The 21,400-nt window shown below is 35.9% G+C and overlaps 3 protein-coding genes and 1 pseudogene across 8 annotated transcripts in view; 3 read left to right on the top strand and 1 right to left on the bottom strand.

The window, feature by feature from the left end:
* LOC306860802 (calsyntenin-1-like) overlaps positions 1-10,838 on the top strand; it is a 41,595-nt gene extending 30,757 nt beyond the window's left edge. For 2 of the 4 annotated variants that reach the window (XM_079402734.1, XM_079402733.1), the window contains 9 exons: positions 1,055-1,105; positions 2,510-2,667; positions 3,486-3,634; positions 3,821-4,059; positions 4,635-4,805; positions 4,988-5,133; positions 6,081-6,216; positions 6,649-6,833; positions 7,296-10,838. In XM_079402734.1, coding sequence (XP_079258860.1) covers positions 1,055-1,105; positions 2,510-2,667; positions 3,486-3,634; positions 3,821-4,059; positions 4,635-4,805; positions 4,988-5,133; positions 6,081-6,216; positions 6,649-6,833; positions 7,296-7,484 — 1,424 coding nt within the window. In that variant the 3' untranslated portion in view covers positions 7,485-10,838. The remainder of the gene's footprint in view (positions 1-1,054; positions 1,106-2,509; positions 2,668-3,485; positions 3,635-3,820; positions 4,060-4,634; positions 4,806-4,987; positions 5,134-6,080; positions 6,217-6,648; positions 6,834-7,295) is intronic. The other 2 variants (XM_079402736.1, XM_079402735.1) reach the window with 1 other exon arrangement.
* A 593-nt stretch (positions 10,839-11,431) lies between these two features.
* LOC306860436 (protein LZIC) lies at positions 11,432-14,207 on the bottom strand. Of its 2 annotated transcripts, none has more exons than XM_079402153.1 (7): positions 14,075-14,207; positions 13,591-13,698; positions 13,386-13,521; positions 12,771-12,869; positions 12,600-12,695; positions 12,422-12,503; positions 11,432-12,335 (listed from the first exon to the last, which is right to left on the bottom strand). In XM_079402153.1, exons 2-7 carry the CDS (start codon positions 13,689-13,691, stop codon positions 12,277-12,279), a joined length of 573 nt encoding a protein of 190 aa, XP_079258279.1. In that variant the 5' UTR covers positions 13,692-13,698; positions 14,075-14,207; the 3' UTR covers positions 11,432-12,276. The 2 variants fall into 2 exon arrangements, with proteins under 2 accessions (XP_079258279.1, XP_079258280.1); XM_079402154.1 differs by having other exon boundaries at positions 11,439-12,335; positions 14,081-14,187.
* Positions 14,208-14,232: 25 nt separating this feature from the next.
* Positions 14,233-17,421, top strand: LOC306860434 (nicotinamide/nicotinic acid mononucleotide adenylyltransferase 1-like; annotated as a pseudogene). Its single transcript has 6 exons — positions 14,233-14,459; positions 14,790-14,929; positions 15,093-15,129; positions 15,267-15,450; positions 15,680-15,810; positions 17,026-17,421. The product of its transcript is annotated as a nicotinamide/nicotinic acid mononucleotide adenylyltransferase 1-like (transcript).
* Positions 17,422-19,293: 1,872 nt separating this feature from the next.
* Positions 19,294-21,092, top strand: LOC306860435 (retinoid-binding protein 7-like). Its single transcript, XM_079402152.1, has 4 exons — positions 19,294-19,456; positions 19,610-19,788; positions 20,065-20,166; positions 20,258-21,092. Exons 1-4 carry the CDS (start codon positions 19,384-19,386, stop codon positions 20,309-20,311), a joined length of 408 nt encoding a protein of 135 aa, XP_079258278.1. The 5' UTR covers positions 19,294-19,383; the 3' UTR covers positions 20,312-21,092.
* Positions 21,093-21,400: the final 308 nt, after the last annotated feature.

Genomic DNA, 21,400 nt, shown 5'->3' with positions numbered 1-21,400 from the left:
GATTCTCCTCACACACAATGATGCAACCTCAGGTTTAGACTTGAAACCTCTTTGTCGCCAGCTGCAGTTGAAATTTAAGCATGCTCTATATTAGTGAGTAGTTTGTCTTTGCAATTTGTAGAGATGCCTATTTCATAACCCCAGTCATAGATATAAGACGAAATCTATTGTCAGATAATCTTAGATAATCTTAAAGACCTCATTTAATCTAAAAACAATTTGTGGCTTTTATTGTATGTTGTTTTTTATAATGGTGTACTTCCAAAAGTTTAATAAAAATAAATAATTTTATTATTATCTTTAGGGTACAAGCACAAAGAACTGAAACCCTTTTGTTTTTGTAGGGATTTTCACTTTTATTTTTATTATTATTAAATTACAATATTATTATTAATAACCAGTGTTGGGGTAACACATTACAAGTAATGCAAGTTAAGTAATCAGATTACTTTTTTCTGAGTAACTAGTAAAGTAATGCATTAATTTTAAATTTGCAAAAATATCTGAATTACTTTTCAAATAAGCAACATAATTTATTTTGTTTTCCCATTCAATCACTAACACCTCTCCTGCCCCAGTGTTGAGAGAAATTGGAAAAGAGGTGCAGCGGCACTTCCTTCAGCCTGAGGGTTATTAATTTGACTTTTGGTGTGAAAGGGCCTTTACAGTTGCCCAAAATATGACTTTTTTGATTAAAAATGAACAAGCGAGCCCAGCTCAGGTGACAAAAAGTAATGCAAAAGTAACATAAAGCAGTAATTAGTTACTTTTTTATTGAGTAACAATATTGTAATGCATTACTTTTAAAAGTATCTTTCCCCAACATAACTAATAATAATAATTGTTAGCTGTAATTTCAGTATTTTTAAATAAATGACATTTAATCAATTACAACATATTTATATAGTGTTTTACAATTGTTCAATAAAATGCTCTCTAGAATGAGAAGAATTTCTTGGGGTGTTTAATGCATGACAACATGTATCAAGTGACTATCTTTCCTTGACTATATTGAGCCCTGGTCTTTCCCTGCTCTTCTGTCTTACCTCCACAGACCTCTCAGGACATGACAATGATACTGAGACTCTCTCAGAGCCTTTGACAGGTTGCCCTTGTTTTTCCTGATCACACTAATATGTCAAAACGCATGTCTATTAACACCCTGCGTATGTGCGGTTCTTCTGCAGCGTGACATTCGGCTGCAGGAGGACAGTTCATGCACAGCTTCTGTCTGCAACGGCATAACATTTGTAGCATGATGCGATTGAGTCGAGAGACGTCATGTCATAAACCCTGCCTGTCTTGATTTTCATTCTGTTTTCTTAATTCATCAGTCCAGCTCCATCTAATTTCAGTTTGCTTCCAGATCTGGAGATGTACACAGCAGACAGTACATTACAAGCAAAACAAGTCAAACTGACCTTAGGGATCTGCATGTTTTTATGATAAACCAGAGGTTTTGGCTGCATTCTTTCCTGCGGTTTGCATGACTATTTATGCCAGTGGTATCAGTGCAGCAGACAGTGTCTCATTTCCCTCTCTGTGACCTTGCTGCCTCTAAGAGCTGCTTTACAGCATCACTAAGTGTCACATTACTGCTGAGGTCATTCTGACCGCTCCTGCATCTCTGTGTCCTTCAGACACAGTCATATTATAGAGGACATTACATTACATACAGTGTTACACTTTCATTTTCATCTTAAAGGGACTGTTCACCCAAAAATGAATATTGTTTCAAAATATTGTTTCAAATGTATATACAATTTTTTTTACCCAGTGCTTTTCCATACAACAACATCTATCAAACAAAAAAAAAAAAAAAAGAAATTGGTTAAATAATCCATATGACTCATTTGTTTAGTTTTTTAGTTTTTTTTAAAAGGATTTTCATATTTGGTTATTGCATTGGATAGTAACTAAGCTCGTCATTTCAGCATTTTGAATTTGGAAGTGAATTGAGAGCTAATTGTGAACTTTGTTGAAGGGAAAGATTACATCATAATATTAAAAATATACATAAAAAAATATTTTGAATATTAAAAAGATTTTTTTCTTAATCTGTTACATAATAAATTATAAGCGAAGAATAAGCGAATACAGCATTTGGAGCAACATAAATAATGACCAGAATTTCCTTTTTGGGTCACCTGTTCCTTAAATGTTGATAACAAAACAGTTCAAAAACACACAGAACCATTATCCCCACCAAACCATTTAGAAATATGCAAATATGTGTAGATTTATTCAATCATATTGCCTAATTTTTTTTATGTGCCACTTTGTGTTCATTCCCATTCATTTGCCTTTTTCTCCCACCAAAAGTTGCATGAGGCCGCAGGCCTGAATCAGGTCATCCATCATCCTGTGTGACGCACCGGGCAGCACCAGCACCAAACACTTAACATGCATGAGCATCAGTCACACGGCCTGTGCACACTGAGCATGCTTGAGCACAGCAGAGTGTACGTTTGGTATCTAACAGGTTCTGTCCCCCTACGGCTTTGTGTAGGTGGCAGTGCCCGCATGACTCAGTACTTCCGGGGCAACCTAGCTGGACTCATGATCCGCTCTGGCAAATTGGAGAACAAGAAAGTTATCGACTGCCTTTACACCTGCAAGGAAGGTCTTGATGTGCAGCTTCCAGAGGAAGTAGCCTCTGCTGTGAAAGTGAGTGATGTGAATGTTGTAGAACACTGCTTGGTTTCTTTTGGGCTATGTAGGTGAACTGATGATCACACTACCTTGCGTAAGTGTCAAAACATATTCGAGCTTTGTGAAGTGACTCACGAGTTCCCTACAGTGTTATTTTAGTATTATTTATATACTATTATAGTGTTATAGTTTATTAATATTTTGAATTAGCTTTTATTTTTATATTTTCAGTTTTAATTTAAATTTTTCAGTAATTTTGATATGTGCTTTTGTTATTTTAGTTTTTATTATTAATATTGCTGTATAGCTTTTTTTATTTCAGTTTTACTTTGTCATTTTAATAGATTAAGTACTTGAGCTTATTTCACTTAGTTACCAGGGCAACATTTTTTTTAAAGGTTTTCATCTAATATTTATTTTATTTTATTTCAGCCTCATTTTAATTCCCAAAAATAATTTTTAATATTTAAAATTTTTGTCAGAAGGATAGTTCACCCAAAAATGACTATTACTATTTAAAACACAAATTAAAGTATTTTTAATCAGACAATAAAGGTTTTTGTCACTCCATTGAAAATCCAGCTAACCAAAACTTAGAAGATCCAAAACGTTCATAAAGGCATAGTAAAATGAATCAATATGAATTGTGTGGTTTAAGTCTTGTGAAGAGATGTGATCACTTTTTTATTTATTATAAACAGAATTAATTTAAGATTTTTTTTTACATCTAAACATTGATAGATACACATACATAGAGCAGATTTCATTAAACATATCTTAATCTGTGTTTCCAAGGAAACCAAATGGATGTATGTTTCTCTGTCTCTCTCTAGGTGGAGTTTAACCCCAACCAGTCTTCTCTGAGTCTGGAGGGAGATGACATTGAGAGCTTTGAGAAGGTCATGCAGCACATCTCCTACCTGAACTCCCGGCAGTTCCCCACCCCAGGAATCCGCCATCTGCGTGTCTCCACCACTGTCAAGTTAGTTTCCAGCATTTCAGTTCAGCTGCATCACACTAACTAGCCCCACCCTCTTTGAAATATTATTGCTTCAGAATAACACAGTAAATGGAAAAGCTAATATTAAAACAGAATTAATCTTTACATACTTTTAGTGCACTCATAATGATGAATGTATTATAATTGACCTCCTTTGTAATTCTTCAGATGCTTCAATGAGGAGACATGCATCTCCGTGCCTGACTCTGAAGGCTACGTGATGGTTCTCCAGCCAGAGGAGCCAAAGATCAGCCTCAGTGGAATTGACCATTTTGCTCGTGGTGCAGTTGAATTTGAGAGCACGGAGGGCGTTACGCTCTTCCCTGAGCTGCGTATCGTCAGCACCATCACCCGTGAAGTCGAGGTGGAAGCTGAGACCAAGGCCGAAGGCGAGGATGATCCCACAGGTAAGCTGGGAATGTGAGATTCACATATTTTGCTGAGAAAGGTGGAGAGAGGGGAAATGGATCATGAAAGACAAAAGGAAGATGACTAGGAGTAGTTTCAACATTGGCTACAACTTACAGGGACCAGTTACCTATGAAATGAAAATTCTGTCATAATTTATTCCAGATCTGTTTGACATTTGTGTTCTACACCAGAGAGGATGTTATATGGATTTGGAACAGCATATTAAATGAAATTGCAAATGGTTAAACAGTTTCTTTGAGCAATTTTTATGTTTATATCCAATATATAAGTGGTAGAAATGCTGATGTTGTCTATATATTAGATTCTGGGATGAAAGCTTATACTTTTGGAAAAGAAAGTCTTGTGGTTTTCTCTTAGCTAATGTTTTTTTATTTTAAGTTTTAGTGTGTTGTAAGTATTTCTTACAGGTTACTTTACTTTTCGCAATCGATATTTGCCATAAAATTGCATGGTGGACTGTTTCTGAACACTCAAGTCTTTCCAAGATTAAATTGAATCAAATGGAGAGGTTCTGCTCTAACTCTAACGAATGGTTTTTGTTTTTTGGCAGTGCAAGAGACTGTGGTATCTGAGGAGATCATGCATAACTTGGACACGTGTGAGGTGACTTTGGTGGGAGATGAACTGAACGGAGATCATGAGAGTTTGGAGGTGGATCTGGCACAAATCCAGCAGAGAACTCTGGAGATGAGCTCTTCTAACGTTGGCATGGTCATCACAGGTACTCATCCATCTACATCAACAAACTACTGCTATATATTTGCACACATCTGTTGGATTATATTTGTGTGATTTGTTAATGGTAGTTAATATCCAGCATCTTGCTGAATGGCTGATTTAATGATATTAAAAGCATCAGTACTGTAATCTTGACAAGTAGTTTAAGCTTGTCTCTTTCCACAGGGGTTAACACCATGGCGAACTATGAACAGGTCCTGCATCTGATCCGCTACAGGAACTGGCACACAGAGGCATTGTTTGACAGGAAGTTTAAAGTCGTCTGCTCTGAACTCAATGGCCGCTACATCAGCAATGAATTCAAAGTCGAGGTATCGCTGTTCTTAATGTCAGCAATAATTAATTAGCCAAAGTGTAAGAAAGTTCCGCACATCCCACAAACCCAAATAGGGCTTAGGTGCAGGACAAAACAATTCTAATTATAGCAAAGGAACAAACGTAATGTCCGCACACTGAATTGACTGCTCCATAAAAATATATACTTTATCGCAACGTTTTGAAAACCCGATGGTTGCAATAAAGTATATATTTTTATGGAGCAGTCAATTCAGTATGTGGACATGACTCTTGTTCCTCAGCAATAATTTATTACCTTCACTAAAATGTTTCACTAAAACCATAGTTTCTGCTAAAATACCACGGTACCTACAGTTACGTTTACTACAGTTAACGGTATATGTACATACTTCCTTTCAAAAGTTTGGGGTCAGTAAGATTTTTTGTAAGAAATTAATACTTTCTATTCGGCAAGAATGTATTAAATTATAATAATGATGATAAATCCAAAGTGACAGTAAAGACATTTATAATTTTACAAAAGATTTTGTAATAAATGCTGTCCTTTTGAACTTAATTAAAAATCCTGAAAAAAAAAAAAAAAATCTCCAAAAATATTAAGCAAAACAACTGTTTTCAACATTGATAATAATAAGATTTTTTTCTTGAGCACCAAATCAGCATATTAGAATCTTCAACTGTAGTGTGTAGATTGAAAATAAATTATATAAATAATTTTCTATATTTTATTCTATTAATTATTTTTTCAAGCTTTTGCACATTTCTTATTATTATTTTATCATGTATAAATGTATAATTAATATTTTATAATTGTATAAATGCTTATATAAAATAAATGATTTATTTAAGGGTTCTGTTAATATAAAAAGGCTATATTCAAGTCTACATCAAAGTAAGATTTGATTATATTGTACTACGCAGATGCCAGTTGTGTGACCGTTTTTATTGTTTATGTTATCAGGTCAATGTGATCCATACAGCCAACCTGATGGATCATGCTAACAACGCTATGGTACAGCCTCAGTTCATCAACCAAGTACAGCACGCTTCAGTGGACCTGTCTGGACACAACCTGGCCAACACACATCAAGCCTCAGGTATTTCTTCTTTATCCCTCCATTTCCTTCTCCTCCCATTCTCTGATCCATCTGTTCAGCTTCTCTTGGAGATAAAGGCGTTTCATTGGCTGCTTCATCTCTCACAGTATCTCTCCTAGATTATTGTACTAATCTCTCATTAAAGATAATCCAGACTTTGTAATCAAACGAATAAACTGTTTAATGTTGAGCTCAAAACTGAATTCAGTTTCTTTCCATGAGTTTTTCTGCAGCTTAAAGTCAATTTAAAAAGTAGGGCAGTTATGGAGCGCCATGTACTTAGCCTGTTTTTAATGGCGCATTTTTAGGGATTATATACAAGTGTGGTCTAAAACATCTGGACAGCCGCTGAGGGACACCTCAGACAACCTCTTTTAGGTTTTTTCCACCCTAAATACCGAATGCTAATTTGTGTCCATCCACTCTTCACAGTTGTCCCCAGTGCTGCCACCATCGTTATCGTTGTGTGTGTGAGCTTCCTGGTGTTTATGATCATCCTGGGCGTCTTCCAGATCCGTGCTGCCCACCAGCGCACCATGAGGGACCAGGAAAACGGCAAAGAGAACGAGATGGACTGGGATGACTCTGCCCTCACCATTACTGTCAACCCAATGGAGGTGTGTTCTTAAAACAGAGCTCGTTCGCTCAGCGCTCTTAAAGCACTCATACATAGTTAATGCAGCAGAGGGCTAAACCCATTAAAATCTCAATGTAACTTTGTAAAAAGGCCCTTTTATAACCATCCCTCCTCCTCCTCTTCATTTGTCTGCTAATATGGATTTTCAATAAACTAAACCGCTATTTTTTGCATTATGTTTGCTGTAAGAAGTAATAAATTAGGTCATTTCAGGGATATTGCACTTATAGAGAGACCATTTGATGTGATTCATAAAGCACAGACTTCCATTAAAGAAGCAGGGTGCTGCTTCAGTATTTTACATTAGGGGTTCAGTTGACACAATTTTTTGGGTGTTTTTTTTTTTATATGAATTTAATTGCTCATAAATCCACTCTTTTGAATGAATCCGTAGACGTCTGTTATTCAGATTAAAGAACATTCAGTTCTCTCTTCCTCTTAGACTTATGAGGATCAGCACAGCAGCGAAGAGGAAGGAGACGAGGAAGAGGAAGAGAGCGAGGATGGAGAGGAGGAAGACGACATCACCAGTGCGGAGTCAGACAGCAGTGAGGATGAAGGCGGCGAACAGGAAGACCAGCAGGGTTCGAGCAGACAGCAGCAGCTGGAGTGGGATGACTCCACCTACTGATCCTCCTGAGCACACAGTACACACTACTTACCAACATACACTCACACACACACACTCACACAGTGACAAATCCACCCACGCACAGTCACATCCCTCTGCCAATAGGGACGCCCACGTTCCCCCTACCTAAGGAGCCATGCGTAAAAACGCGGAAAACACTGAAAACTAAACGATTATACAATATATGTACAATATAGATACGAATATATCCGGTGTCTGTCGTGACAGGTGTTGCAGTCCGCTTCATTTCCACCCGCCCGAGGCTTCCCTATCGACATCTTATCGTGGTGGTATTCAGTGTAGTATAGTATCACAGCTATCTCAATACAAGTTCCTAATTTATTGAAACTTCTGTCCTATGCGAGGGAATCCTGGCCTACGTTTGCATTTTCTTTCAGCTCTTTACGGACACATCCCTGCACTTTTACTTTCAAGTTGAGCTTCGAGAATGATTTGATGTATATTCCTTGCACATGACGTTTTAGGTTGATTTGCTACTGGAATTTTGAGGAAAACTCTCCGATCACTTTATATTGCATGGCAAGATTTGCAATCATGAGTATGGAAGAAAACAACTGCTTTTTGATATTTTGTAAATAAGACAACCATGTAATTAGTCAATGTGTTAGTGAAAGCCTAACCAACGGTTTCCGGTATCTAAAAAGACACAGTACCTGCTGTAGAATATTTATGTCAGATGCTCTTAGCATGTTTCAGAAACTTTCGGTAAATCTCATGCTCGTACTAAAAAATGTCCGCTTCACAGAGAGAAACCCATGACAGAGGCTGAGGTTTCTGTGGCAAAGTGTGGTTCATTTTGTCTTTTCTCTTAGAGGTGGGTGTGCATCTTTTTGTTTTGTTCCGTTCTGTTTCGTAGTGTTGGATGGGCGTGCTTTGGCTTTACATATGCTAATTGTAGCTGGGCTTGCAATGGCACAAATGCTACACCAAGGCTTCAATGTTTTTAATTCAGTGACGTTTTGGGGACTAATAATCACATTCAGGTGATGAATATACAGTTGTTTTTTTTCGCGTGGTACTGTATGTTGTACAGTTTAGGCACACCGCAGTTATTTAAGCCATTCTTAAGTGATAGTGCTTGTATTTTCTGTACTAAATAGAGACCAATTGGAATCACAGTATGCGCTCTCATAACCCAGTCTGAATAACATTTATGACTGAAACGACATGGAAAACGGGTGCGCTGGTGATTTATCGGCAATGTGAACATTGAAAGGTCTGTTGTGTACTGTTTGACAGACCTCTTTTGCTAAAATACTGGCTTGAGATGGTCAGTTATATGAACTTTACTGAACAAAATTATGGGGGGTTATTTTTTATTTCATATATACCTAATTTTGTATTTTTAAAGTGATTTTCTTTTATTTTCAAATTTACGGTTAACCCGTGTTATTCTTGTCATTTCAAGGCCCCTTAAAAGCATTACAAGGGCTAATTTGCCTATCACAGCGCATTAAAAGAAATGAATTTCAACTTTTAAAGCATAAAATATTTTTGCAGTATGGCCGTTGGATTTTATTGTACATGGAACTGTACTGTAGAGTTGTGTAAAGATATTTGTTTACATTTGGTAAACTTTTATTCGTTTTTGGTGATGCTATCAATCTACTCCAGATTTGCAGGCCATTTCTCTTCGTAGTTGCTCTCAGAATCATGTCATAGTTTCATTTTCTTACTGTGATTGGACATTTCGGGATGCACCCCCTCTGAAAATGGATAACTATTGGGGAAAATAATACTCCGTTCCCGTTGGGCTCGAAAAAAAAAGTTAATTATTTAGGAGATTGTACATTGTTTGATTGTTTAGTAAAGACGGACGTGAAGCTTTAGGGTACTTCATTCAGATGTTTTTGTTTACTTGCATGAATATTCTCGGTTTAAGGCCTAAGCTACAAGGCTTTGTTATGATTGGTGGTATGAATATAATTTTATGTTATGTTATGTTACAGAAAAGGTACAATGCGGGAAGTTGTCGAGAAGGTCTATTTTTGTGACCCATGAAAGGGCGACGGGAGACTTTTCTTGAAGGTTTTAGTTTTTGTTACATGTTTTGGTCATCAGGTTCCCCTTCAAAATTGACAGGACTTTTAAAAAGAGGTCCAGAATTCAGCTGGTGGAGTTGGGAGTGCCTTTTGCCTATCACAGCACATTAATAACACAACTAACCAAACACTCATCCATGCCATTTTAGTTGTTGCAATTTTCTCATTTTATAATTATTTAATATTAGATTTCTTACAGGTATGGGGAAGTGATTTTATGGATTTATTTAATTTTCTGTTAGGGATCAACAGCTAGTTTTATCAAGAGTGGACGTTTTAATTGTCCTGCATACAGTAGATGTCTTGTGTTCATGTTGATGTGTAGAGAAACTAGGTCCATACTGTATCATCAATGAATATTGTATTAAATCATGTTTGAGGAAATCCACTTTGAAAAGATGTACATTATTATAGGCAGCATATGTGGGTATGAGTTTAACAATGTGTGTATAGTGAAAGGTGTATCTCCTGAAAACGCTGTAGAGGGCAGCATGAAATTCACAAGAAGAAAATACATCATGATTTCTCACACAAATGTAATAGTCTCTCACAGTGTATTCGCAATCATTTTAAAACCGTTTGATCGATGTAGACCATTCCATGAGACCAAATTTAGTATAATCAATGTTTGTACTGGAAATCGCACAATTGTTTGAATCTTCCCTCCTTTCCCCTGATACAAATATTCATCTGCAGGTTCTCAAGGGAAAAATCATGTGAATTGTATTTCGAACAATGTGATTTTAAGACACTGGCGCAGAAACTTTCCATAATAAATAAGCAGTCTGTGCTGAGTGTGAATGCCAGCAGATGGTAGGTGTCTAATGGGGCATTGTCTTTGCATGTATAACACAAGATCTAAATATTTCCTGTAACTGGCACATGGTACTGTGGGTTTGGAGTGGAGTAGATGGGACAGGATACTGGTGATACTACTGAATCAAAGATTATCTGTCTCAGATTTGCAGCCTTCAGTGGTCATTGTTCACGTTTTGAATTACTTTGATTTTTTTGCTCTAGAAATGAAAACCGGGGATGTTGTAGAACTGTTGGATGCTGCCTTCCAGCTCATTCACTTTTCTATTATTCAGAGGAATAATTATAGTGAAGTTGATGCTTGCTCATGAACAAAATAAAGGATGAGATGGGAATAAAGTTGTGTTGGAGTTTCGATTATTTCGCTTGATAATTATATACGATACAGTTTGTCTATGTCTACCTTTACATTAGCACAAACTTGTTTTTATGAATTAATGTATTTGAATATATTTACTGTAATAAATGTGCACGTCATTTTAAAAATATTTTCTTTTTTTATGTACATGTATATACAGCACAAAGTATTTAAATGTGTATACGTAATAAGTAAAATATATATAAATTAACCTAATAAATAGTGTAACAGTTTAAAAGCTTCTACCATCCTCGTATCGCTAAAACATGAAGGATTTTTTTTTTTAAATCATTCACTTGATCTTTCCTCATGTATTTAATCTTTAATGAGGCCTGCATGATGAAGGTGAATTACAGACCACAGTAATGTTGCCAGGATTAGAGTGCCACCTAGTGCTTAAAAACCTGAACAATATTAATATCTAATTAATATCTATAAAACATCTCAGTGGTTCAGAAAAGGTATAGAAGCCTGCTAATGTCATAGTAAAATGATTAGATTGACAGAGCATTTTTTAATATTAACTTAAATTGATAGTATGGAATTTGGATTTTTTTATAAGGTTTATAAACATTTACATATAATGATTTTCCAAAGCTCACAATCCAGTCTGTAATAGAATTTGCAGAAATTAATTCTGTTTTTGATCTTTTTTCAACCAAATGCATTGCAAAAAAAAGTTGTAAAGAGAGAAAAGACAAAACACTGACAACTTTTAAGATGTTGATCACCAAATATATTCAAATACAAAGTATTTACAAATATCACACTGGTTAAAAAAAGTTATGACAAACAAAATTAAAATGCATAGTAATTACAGTCTTTTACTATCAAATACTAGAACCAAAAGGCTTATTGGCAACAGCTTGATGATAAGGTTAATAAATTACATTAAAACCAGAGGGTTAAAAAAAGAATCAAGACTTTTTTGACAATCTTACCTCCCTGTATTCAGAAAATAACTATTCTAAAATGAGCTTTTATAAATGTTTGAGACATTTCACTAAAAATGTAAACACTTTTTTTCCACTGTACCCAAATCAAAATGTAAAATCAAACATAAAATGTATAGGATGTATACAATAGGGAAGTTGAGGCCTAATGGTTAGAGAGTCGGACTTCGAGTCTCGGGCCGGCAGGAATTGTAGGAGGGGGGAGTGTATGTACAGCACTCTCTCCACCCTCGATACCACGACTGAGGTGCCCTTGAGCATGGCACCAAACCTCCAACTGCTCCCCGGGCGCCGCAGCATAAATGGCTGCCCACTGCTCCGGGTGGGTGTTCACTGCTGTGTGTGTGCACTTTGGAGGGGATAATTGCAGAGCACAAATTCCGAGCATGGATCACCATACTTGGCCAAGTCACTTTCACTTTTCAATACAACTGTCTGGTGAATCCTAATGTACATATTTTAGTTTGTGGCCACATGATGTCATCTGACAGTTCTGTTCCTAAATGTACAAATTGCAACCATTGTTTAAAAAAAAAAATACTGTAAAATGCACGGACAGCATTTAGGCCACACTCCCAATAAATGTCAATCCTAGTAAACCTTTATGTCGAGGTCTTCCCAACTCCAGAGCTGGCCAATGCCATAATCTTATCTTCAGATCCTAAAAAGGTAAGATACATTTGATTATTAAAGAGGTATTAAGCAAAATATACTTCAATGGTCATAATTAGCTGCTTCTCATCTTACCCAGGTTCGCAGTCACCTTCTCAAAGTGGCTCAGAGTGGCACTAGCATTTGCAGCAAGAAACGCTTCATCCTCTGTTGTCAGCTGTGCATTCAAACAATTTACAGATATTAGAAATGGTTTAACATGTGAGTCTAGAAATACATGCGGGAGTATTTGTGTCAATAATAGCCCTCTCACCTTCTCGCCAAGTTTTCTCAGAGCCGTGAGGATCTCCACTTTCTGCTGAGTGTACACATCTCGAGGGAGCTTTCCAACCATCACATCACGGTCCATCTAAATTCATACAGTATCATATGAACATATTTAAGTCTTTGCATATATATTTGAAAATGTTAACGTGCTTGTCACCTCAGCCAGCCTTGTCCTCAATTGCCCTGGCTGCTTTTTAGCAAACAGCCGAATGACTTCTGGCGTCTTGAATGCCTGACTGATGGCAGCTTGGATCGCCTGAGAAATAAATGATCTCTCAGCATGCATAATTAATTATACCAGTAGATATTAGTCTAGATGTCTTTTTACAGAAAAAACAACAACATATATGTTATCCTGGACCACAAAACCAGTCATAAGTAGCATGGGAATAGCCAACAATATATTGTATGGGGTCAAAATTATCTTCTTTTATGCTAAAAATCATTAGGATATTAAGTAAATATCATGTTCCATGAAGTTATTTGGAAAATGTCCTACTGTAAATATATCAAAACTTATTTTTTGATTAGTACCATGCATTGTGAAGAAGTTCATTTGGACAACTTTAAAAATTATTTTCTCAATATTTTAACTTTTTTGCACCCTCAGATTCCAGATTTTTAAGTAGTTGTATCTCGGCCAAATATTGTCCTATCCAAACAAACCATACATCAATGGAAAGCTTATTTATTCACAGAAGGTACCCTGATGACTGGTTTTGTGGTCCAGGGTCACATATGAACTTTAATACAATAAAATCTTAATTTTTACCAGTTGCATTCCCCCCAGTTCATCAACTAGTGTCATATTCCCAGACATCAACTTCTTTAATGACTCATTGAACTCGCTCAACTGTTCTAGTGTCTCTTTTTTGGTTTCTTCATATTCCTCCTCTTCAAGTTCTTCTCTGAAATAGAAGAAAATGATCAAATTTGTGCATATAACTGAATGTGGAGAACTGGTGGGATGCCATTACCTGCATTCCTCTAAATCCTGAAGCTGTTGCATTAACCGGTCCAGCTGTTCTTCCATGTTTTGTCTCAGTTTGCTTGTTTCTGATGTCCCTCTAGAAGCCATTCTTTATCTTTTAAAAAATAAATAACTGGCACAAATCACATTTTCAGCACCATCTTTTCATACACAACATGGCATTTCCTACTGTTGCTACATGTGTGAATGTCACAGCTGATATATCCACCCAGGTATTTGAACTGAACTGATCAGAATTAGTATGCAGTGTTGGATTTATCAAGGTAAATACTGTTATTTAAGCTTGGTTAACCATGACAGATCTGGTCTCACATCCATGAATACACGATAAATCACATTCTTTTGTCACCCTGCTTTATTCTCCCTCACTGCGCAATTAGCTTAGCTTGCTATAAAATATATAAAAACAAACAAATGTAAGTTACGTCCTAAACGACGTTGTTTTGTGTGAATCAAGTAGTAACTCGTACCCGTACTTTTACGTCCAACTGATAAAGACAAAATTACAATAAGATTTAAGTTCCTAAATCCAGTTGCTAAGGTGTGGTTTGCTAGCACTATTTATCTTCAATATAAACCCAATGGCTTTTCTGCGTAAACCGTGCGCAGAGTTGATTATCACGAACACACTCTGAACATGTGTGAATTGCGCATGGTCACACGCGCATTCTGCATTTATTCCACTGTACTGCTATCACAACAAAGCGAAGATTTTAACAACTTCATGTTTTGTCGGTCTTGCTGTTTGTTTACTATAGAGCAATATTTCGCTGCTTCTGTTGGGTTAAATACATTGAAGCTTTACTGAAACCAAAGACTGTAGAATACCCTAGAATAGTAAACTTTGCTGAATTGGTAAGAAGTAAACACGTTTAGTCCTGCTTTTATGACATATTAGTGCGCATATTTGTGAAATGGCGTTTTATTGCATAGAATATCATTCATAAACCCGTTTGAATCTTTGAGAATAGGTTTTTATTAACACTGTTTCCTCATGAACTTTACATTTTACTACCTACACTTTTGAGACATAAAATGAGATTTAGTTGTGATATCCCTGTAGTTTAAATTTAATGTTTATATTTAATTAAAACAACAATACATTCAGAAAAAAACTTTATTATTAATAATAATTTGTATATGTGTGTTATATATAAAATATGTTGTCTATATATTTTTATCTAGATGACTTTTTTTCTGCAGACAGCATTTTTTTTCACAAGAGAAAACCAAAGTGGTGCTGCTGGCATGTGGGTCCTTCAACCCCATCACAAACATGCACCTGCATATGTTCGAACTGGCTCGGGATCACCTTGAAGACACTGGTATGTTTCAAATTAATTATGTATTAAAGGTATAGGCCTAGTTCACCCAAAATGAAAATGTTGTTCCTCCGTTGTACGCTAAACAATTCTATTGATGTCAATAGCTACCAGCAACTGTTTGGTTACCAACATTCTTTGCAATATCTTCTTTTGTGTTCAACAGAAAAAATTCATACAAGTCTGGAACAACATGAGGATGAGTAAGTGATAACAAAATGTTATTTTTTGGGTGAACCATCCCTTTAATGGGAATCTATATTATTATAAAAGTCATCTATTGTGTTATCACTCATCAAACATGCATATTTAACATACATCACTTTTTTTGTGGACTTAGGAAGATACAGAGTGGTGAAAGGCATAATCTCTCCAGTTGGAGATGGCTATAAAAAGAAAGGTCTGATTGAAGTCTGCCATCGGTTAGAGATGGCTAGACTAGCCACGATGAACTCTGATTGGATCACAGTGGATGACTGGGAGAGCCAGCAGCCGGAGTGGGTGGAGACAGCCAAAGTAGTTCGGTGGGAACATCTTAAGATCATGTGATTTCAGTGAACATTTAATTTTGGGTGAAGTGAAAGATAAATCTGACACACCCATTTTGTTTTTCTAGTATTGTAGTGTTGTCTATTTTTGCATGAGTTCCATGTCACATCTGATCTTGTGGGGTTGAACGTCATATTTGATGTGCTACCACGTCAAGTTTTATGCCAAATTGACATTTAATCAGATCATTCTGATCTTTACTAGGCACCATGCAGAACTTATTGTCAATGAGAACAACAATGATGAGGTGGATACAGTGAGGTGTGGGAAGAGGAGAAAGCTGGAACAAAATACAATCATCTGTCAGAGCTCTTCCTATATTAACACAAAAGAAGGTATGATAAAATAATAATAAAAAAGCTAAAATAATCCTTCATAGGATAAATGTTTCTATAGCTCAGAGCAGTTAAAAGCGTGTTTACCTTAGAATGCCACTCTGTCACAATACCTTACAACAGGCAATAAAATTAACAGTTGTTGTGCCCTCGGGACAGCAGAGAAACAATGTACAGACAGGTATATTTCAGGTACAGTTCAGCACAATCTGCATCTCTCAGCACTGCCTGACAGCTTTCCTCTGCAAGTGGAACACTTTGAAGCAAATGTATAGGTGTAATAAGTGAGAATTGAAACAACTCATGAAAGAAAAAGGAGAAATGCTTTTTGAGAACAGACCAGTGTTTGCTACTGGATTTTGCAGTAAGCACTGATTTTTACAGCAGTAACTGGTCCTAGCAATATACTAAATTGAAACAGTTTAATCTGTATTCACACGTTTGTAACACAATTTAATGTTTTTTAATTTTTTTATTAATTTAGTTATTGAGATGAGTTTATTAAATGAGTTATTTTTTTATTAAATGAGTTAAATGAGAAATGTATTATATTTTTGTCAAATATTTTTTATATAAAAATATTAGATATAAATATTACTTAATTATATACAAATAAAATATGATATGAAAACGGTCAAATGTAAAATGCGTATATATATATATATATATATATGGAAACTACCATGTCAAACATTTGGGGTCTAAAAGATTTTTTTATGTTTTTAAAAATTTGTCTTATGCTCAGCAAGGCTCCATTTATTTGATCAAAAAATACAGTAAAAACACTAATATTGTAAAATGTTATTACAATTTAATTTAAAATACCTATTTTCCATTTGTATATCCCTTTAAAAGTAATTTATTCCTGTGATGGCTTCGGTGTCACATGATCCTTCAGAAATGGATGCTGCACACTGGTGGGTGGTTGAGGAGAGACCCCCCCCACATGACTGTAAAGCGCTTTGGGTGTACAGCAATACACAATAAAGCGCTATATAAATGCATCATTCATTCATGTATAAATCTCAATTTTAAAAAATGACCCTTATGACTGGTTTTGTGGTCCAGGGTCACATATAGTGTTGGCTTGCCCATTAGGCTTTGAAAAGGAGCACATTTTTCAAATGACTCATGACTTTCATAAAAAAGATACATGATTAAAGCTGTCACTATCACTAATATGATGTGTATCATTGTCATAAATCTATATTTTAGACACCCCTCATCTGAACCTCCTGTGTGGTGCTGATGTGCTGGAGTCATTTGGGGTCCCCAACCTTTGGAAGCCTGAGGACATTGAGGAGATAGTGGGTCGCTACGGTGTGGTGTGCATCACCAGATGTGGCAGTGACCCTGAGAAGTTTGTCAATTAGTCTGATGTGCTATACAAACACCGAAAGAACATCCATATGGTTCGGGAATGGGTGACCAATGAGATCTCAAGCCACCCATGTGCTCCGTGCCCTACGCAGAGGACAGAGTGTCCGCTACCTGCTACCTGACCCTGTGGTGCGCTACATTCAGGAACAGAGTCTGTATAGCGCTGCGAGCGAGCAGAAGAATGCTGATGCTGTCCTCGCCCCTTTTCAGAGATACACCAGCACTAACTAGACTGATGTGCTCTTGAGCTATTTTCTTGATCTGTAAGTGGTCTTTGATGAATGGCTGGTCTGTTACCCACAGAACTTGACTTACACTTGAGTCATAGTTCATTTTGCTTCTTTGAACTCATTTGGTTGTGAGTGATTGCTTTGCATTGAATGATTCAGTATGATAAATAATATGATGAATTTTGTGAAATATTTTTTTAGTTGATTTTAATAAAGATTGATACATTCATATAAATACTTATATTGTAGTCCACTGCCAAACATATAAAATCACTTTTAGAAGAGGAATTTTTATAAATTATTTTTTCGTTTTAAGATCACTGTTTGCCTCCAATAAATGTTCTTCCATTTGGGTGCTACTAAATGAAAAATCTGTTTACAATCATCCTTTACTCTTTTGGTAACACTTTATTTTAAGGTGTCCTTGTTACACGTTACATGTACTTACGATTATAATAACCATAAATTATGCATAATTACATGCAAGCAACCCTAATCCTAACCCTAAACACATAGTAAGTACATGCATTTAATTATATTACTCAGTATTTAAATGTCCTTTAAAATAAAGTGTAACCTCTCTTTTTGTATTATAATACATATCTGTAATCTTTAAAACAAAATACTTATATAACAAGTGTTAAGGGTCATTGTGAACGGTTACTCTAGAATTCAAGCTATGCCACATTTGCTCAGTGACATTTATTTGACAAGTGAGAACATTTGCTCTGAGCATTTAAACATCAGATATTTTTTATCTGTGTATTGTAGTGCTGACATCTTGGCATGTGGAGAACAGCAGTTTGACAGTGAAGCTCTTACAAGCCTTTCCATAGTTACAGAACATGATCTTAATCTGAAGACCTGTTAGATCAGTGCTAATATATGAGGCCTTTTGTTTTAGCGCACACAGACTAAATAAAAGTGGGAATTCCCAGGAATAACATGATTACCACAGAAACTTCCTTTCTGCCCCGCATATAGTGAAATTTGTTTCCTGTGAAGGTCACACTTAAATATATCCATTGTCATCTATATTCTCCCTCAGGCATGTCCTCGTGACCTGGTAAAATTTAGAAATACTAAACATGAAAAGGATATTACCTGAGATTCCCTGACTCACAAAACTCATATGACTGAAAGATTTTTTGCATTCATTGATAAAATGAATGGGTCTTTCACTGATTGTGTCACTTTGGTTGATGACATTAGCATATAATAAAAACAGCAGGTCTAAAATGCACTTCCAAGTCACATTTGACACCTTGTAGATTTGTTTATTGTGATCAGATTTGTTTAATCAGTAATGTGATAGATAAAAGATGTCTTAAGCTTAGGCTATACAGATTGTCCACAACAGCCTACATTTTAAGCAGATTTATTTTATCCATATAATGGCACTTAATTCAATTGTAGTTAATACCTATTCATCCTCACATGCTCAAAATAGTAAGTTTAGGTCTTATCATCTTTTAAGAAATTCACAGTAATTTCACGTAATTGTTTTTCTTTGTGGCGCTCATGTGATGATGATGATGTATGTGTGATCACTTGAGAGTAATGGAACTTTTTTTTTTTTCAAGTTACAAGGAAGAAGAGAAAACTTGAAGGCATGCAAACAAAGTTAACGAAAGTAAAAATTTGTGTGAATATCGTTTGTAATGGATATACTGCTTATTTTAATCATATATCAAGCGTTGCATTTTATACGAGTAACTTAAGTGTCTGAACAGGCACTATTGTGTTTACAGGTGTGTTTTGTCAAGCTATTTGCACACAAACACTTGCCAGACACGTTTTACTTTACGCAAAGTATGACCTTTAAGAGTTGACGACTTGCAAATACGTAGACTACTAAGCACCGCCCACTCGGCTAACAACACATATAAGTGCTGGGAGTCCTTCTGTCTGTCATACCTTGCACCGTGTTTTCTGCTGGAATCATTTGCAGACGTTTAACAAAATGCCTGTAAGCCTCTGTGGTACTTGGGACATGGTGAGCAATGTCAACTTTGAGGGATACATGACTGCTTTAGGTAAGAGTGCATTCATTCTCCTGTGAAATTAATAATTGCTCATAATTCTGTTAATAAATTAGTTAAAACTGACAAATTGCATGTTATATTATATTATTCCATTTGATTAATGTATGTCAGGAATAATAGATCCTAAACTTTGTCTTCTCACAGGGATCAGTCTGTACACCCGCAAGATTGCCCTGAAGCTAAAACATCGTAAAGTGATCGAGCAGGTGGGGGATCAATATATCGTCAAGACTCTCAGCACCTTCAGAAACTACACTTTCTCCTTCAGAGTCAATGAGGAGTTCGAAGAGTTCACCAAGGGGCTGGATGGCAGACACTGCAAGGTATTACAAAGTTTTATCATTATATTGCAACACATAATTTAGTTATTACTATAGTAATTACATGTAACAAGGACCCGGTAAAACGAAGTGTTACATTATTTATTTATTTATTTATTTTCATGACATTTAATTGAACATATTTCATAGTAGAAAACTGACAGTCTAAGAACACAGACAGAACTTTAGGCTGTTTGAATACAAATATTTGCTGAAAAGACAATGTGGAAAATGCACTTAATGCACTGTTTGAAATTAAACCTAAATCTATTTGTCTAGTCTCTGGTGACATGGGAGGGCAACAAGTTGGTGTGCATTCAAAAGGGTGAGAAGAAGAACAGATTTTGGGCACACTGGATCGAAGACGACAAACTCCATTTGGTAAGTGTGAAATTAAGCATCTTACACTATAAAAGTCTGTAATACACGTTAATGTGATACACTAATAATCATACGTCTCAACCCAATATAGGAGTTGCACTGTGAAGATCAAGTCTGCAAGCAAGTTTTCAAACAGGTTGTTTGAGGTCCTTCTGTGGTGCTTACTGTGAGATGTAAACAAAGCTGTTTACACTTCTAAGTTAGAGGAATATGATGCACGAAGAAGAACCACGAGTTTCAACTTCTGCCTCAAAGCCTGACTAATCAATTACATTCATGAGAGGGTTGCAGACTGAGCCATAGCGTCTAGACAGGGGTTCCAGGCCACTTTCCTTCAGAGTTTAGCTCCAACCCTAATCAAACACACCTGAACCAGCTTTTCATTGTCTTCAAGACTACTAGAAGGCTACAGGCAGGTGAGTTTTATCAGGGTTGGATCAAATCTCTGCAGGAAAGTGGCCTGGAAGGGCCAAGTTTGCCCATCACTAGGAGCATGATTTATAATGCCACTAGAGGGCGCCAGAAGGCCACGAACAAACAGCAGCTTACTCACTGGAAAGACTGTATGTTGTCAATAGTTGTGCCACCATTGCCTAATCATGTTTACATGTAATACAAGAACCACATTCACAGACATTTAGCAATCTGCAATGTGCTTCTGTATAAAGCCAGAATCATTATTTCACCAGAATATGACTAATTAAGGACTGTACCTCTTTTTGAATATTTAAAAAAACATTTTGTAACATTTTGGTTTAGTTGTATTTTTTGTTTATTTTTATAATCTTGTTAAGATTTACAGTTTTGTTTATGTATGTGACAGCTAAATATACACACTTTGTTCATTCAATTACTTGAATTCAACACCTTGTTCAATTACTTGAATGTTCCTATTGTGCAATAAACTTTGAAGCAAGTTATAATATACTTTGTGTGTTTATTTGCCAATACTGGGTTGTAATGTCTCTTTTAGAAGGAATTGTAAGCAAGAAACTATCATCATCATCTCTCTTTTTTAAAACAACAGCAACAAAACAAATTATTAATATACTTTGAAAAAAGAGCAGTATGTAAAGAGTATGAAGAAGAAAAAAAAGTTTTCTTATTGTCAATCCCAGGTTTGTGGCGTCTTTATCCTGGGGATGATTAAATTAACAAATGAAGCAGAAAGATAATAAACTTCATAAAAATAAAATAAACAGATAAAGATATGGAGCGAATCTAAATGATGCAA

Source organism: Barbus barbus (assembly GCF_936440315.1).
Source record: "Barbus barbus genome assembly, chromosome: 41".
NCBI classification, from domain to species: domain Eukaryota; kingdom Metazoa; phylum Chordata; class Actinopteri; order Cypriniformes; family Cyprinidae; genus Barbus; species Barbus barbus.
The sequence above is the reverse complement of the archived record's forward strand: the minus strand, read 5'-3'. Positions and strand labels throughout refer to the sequence as shown.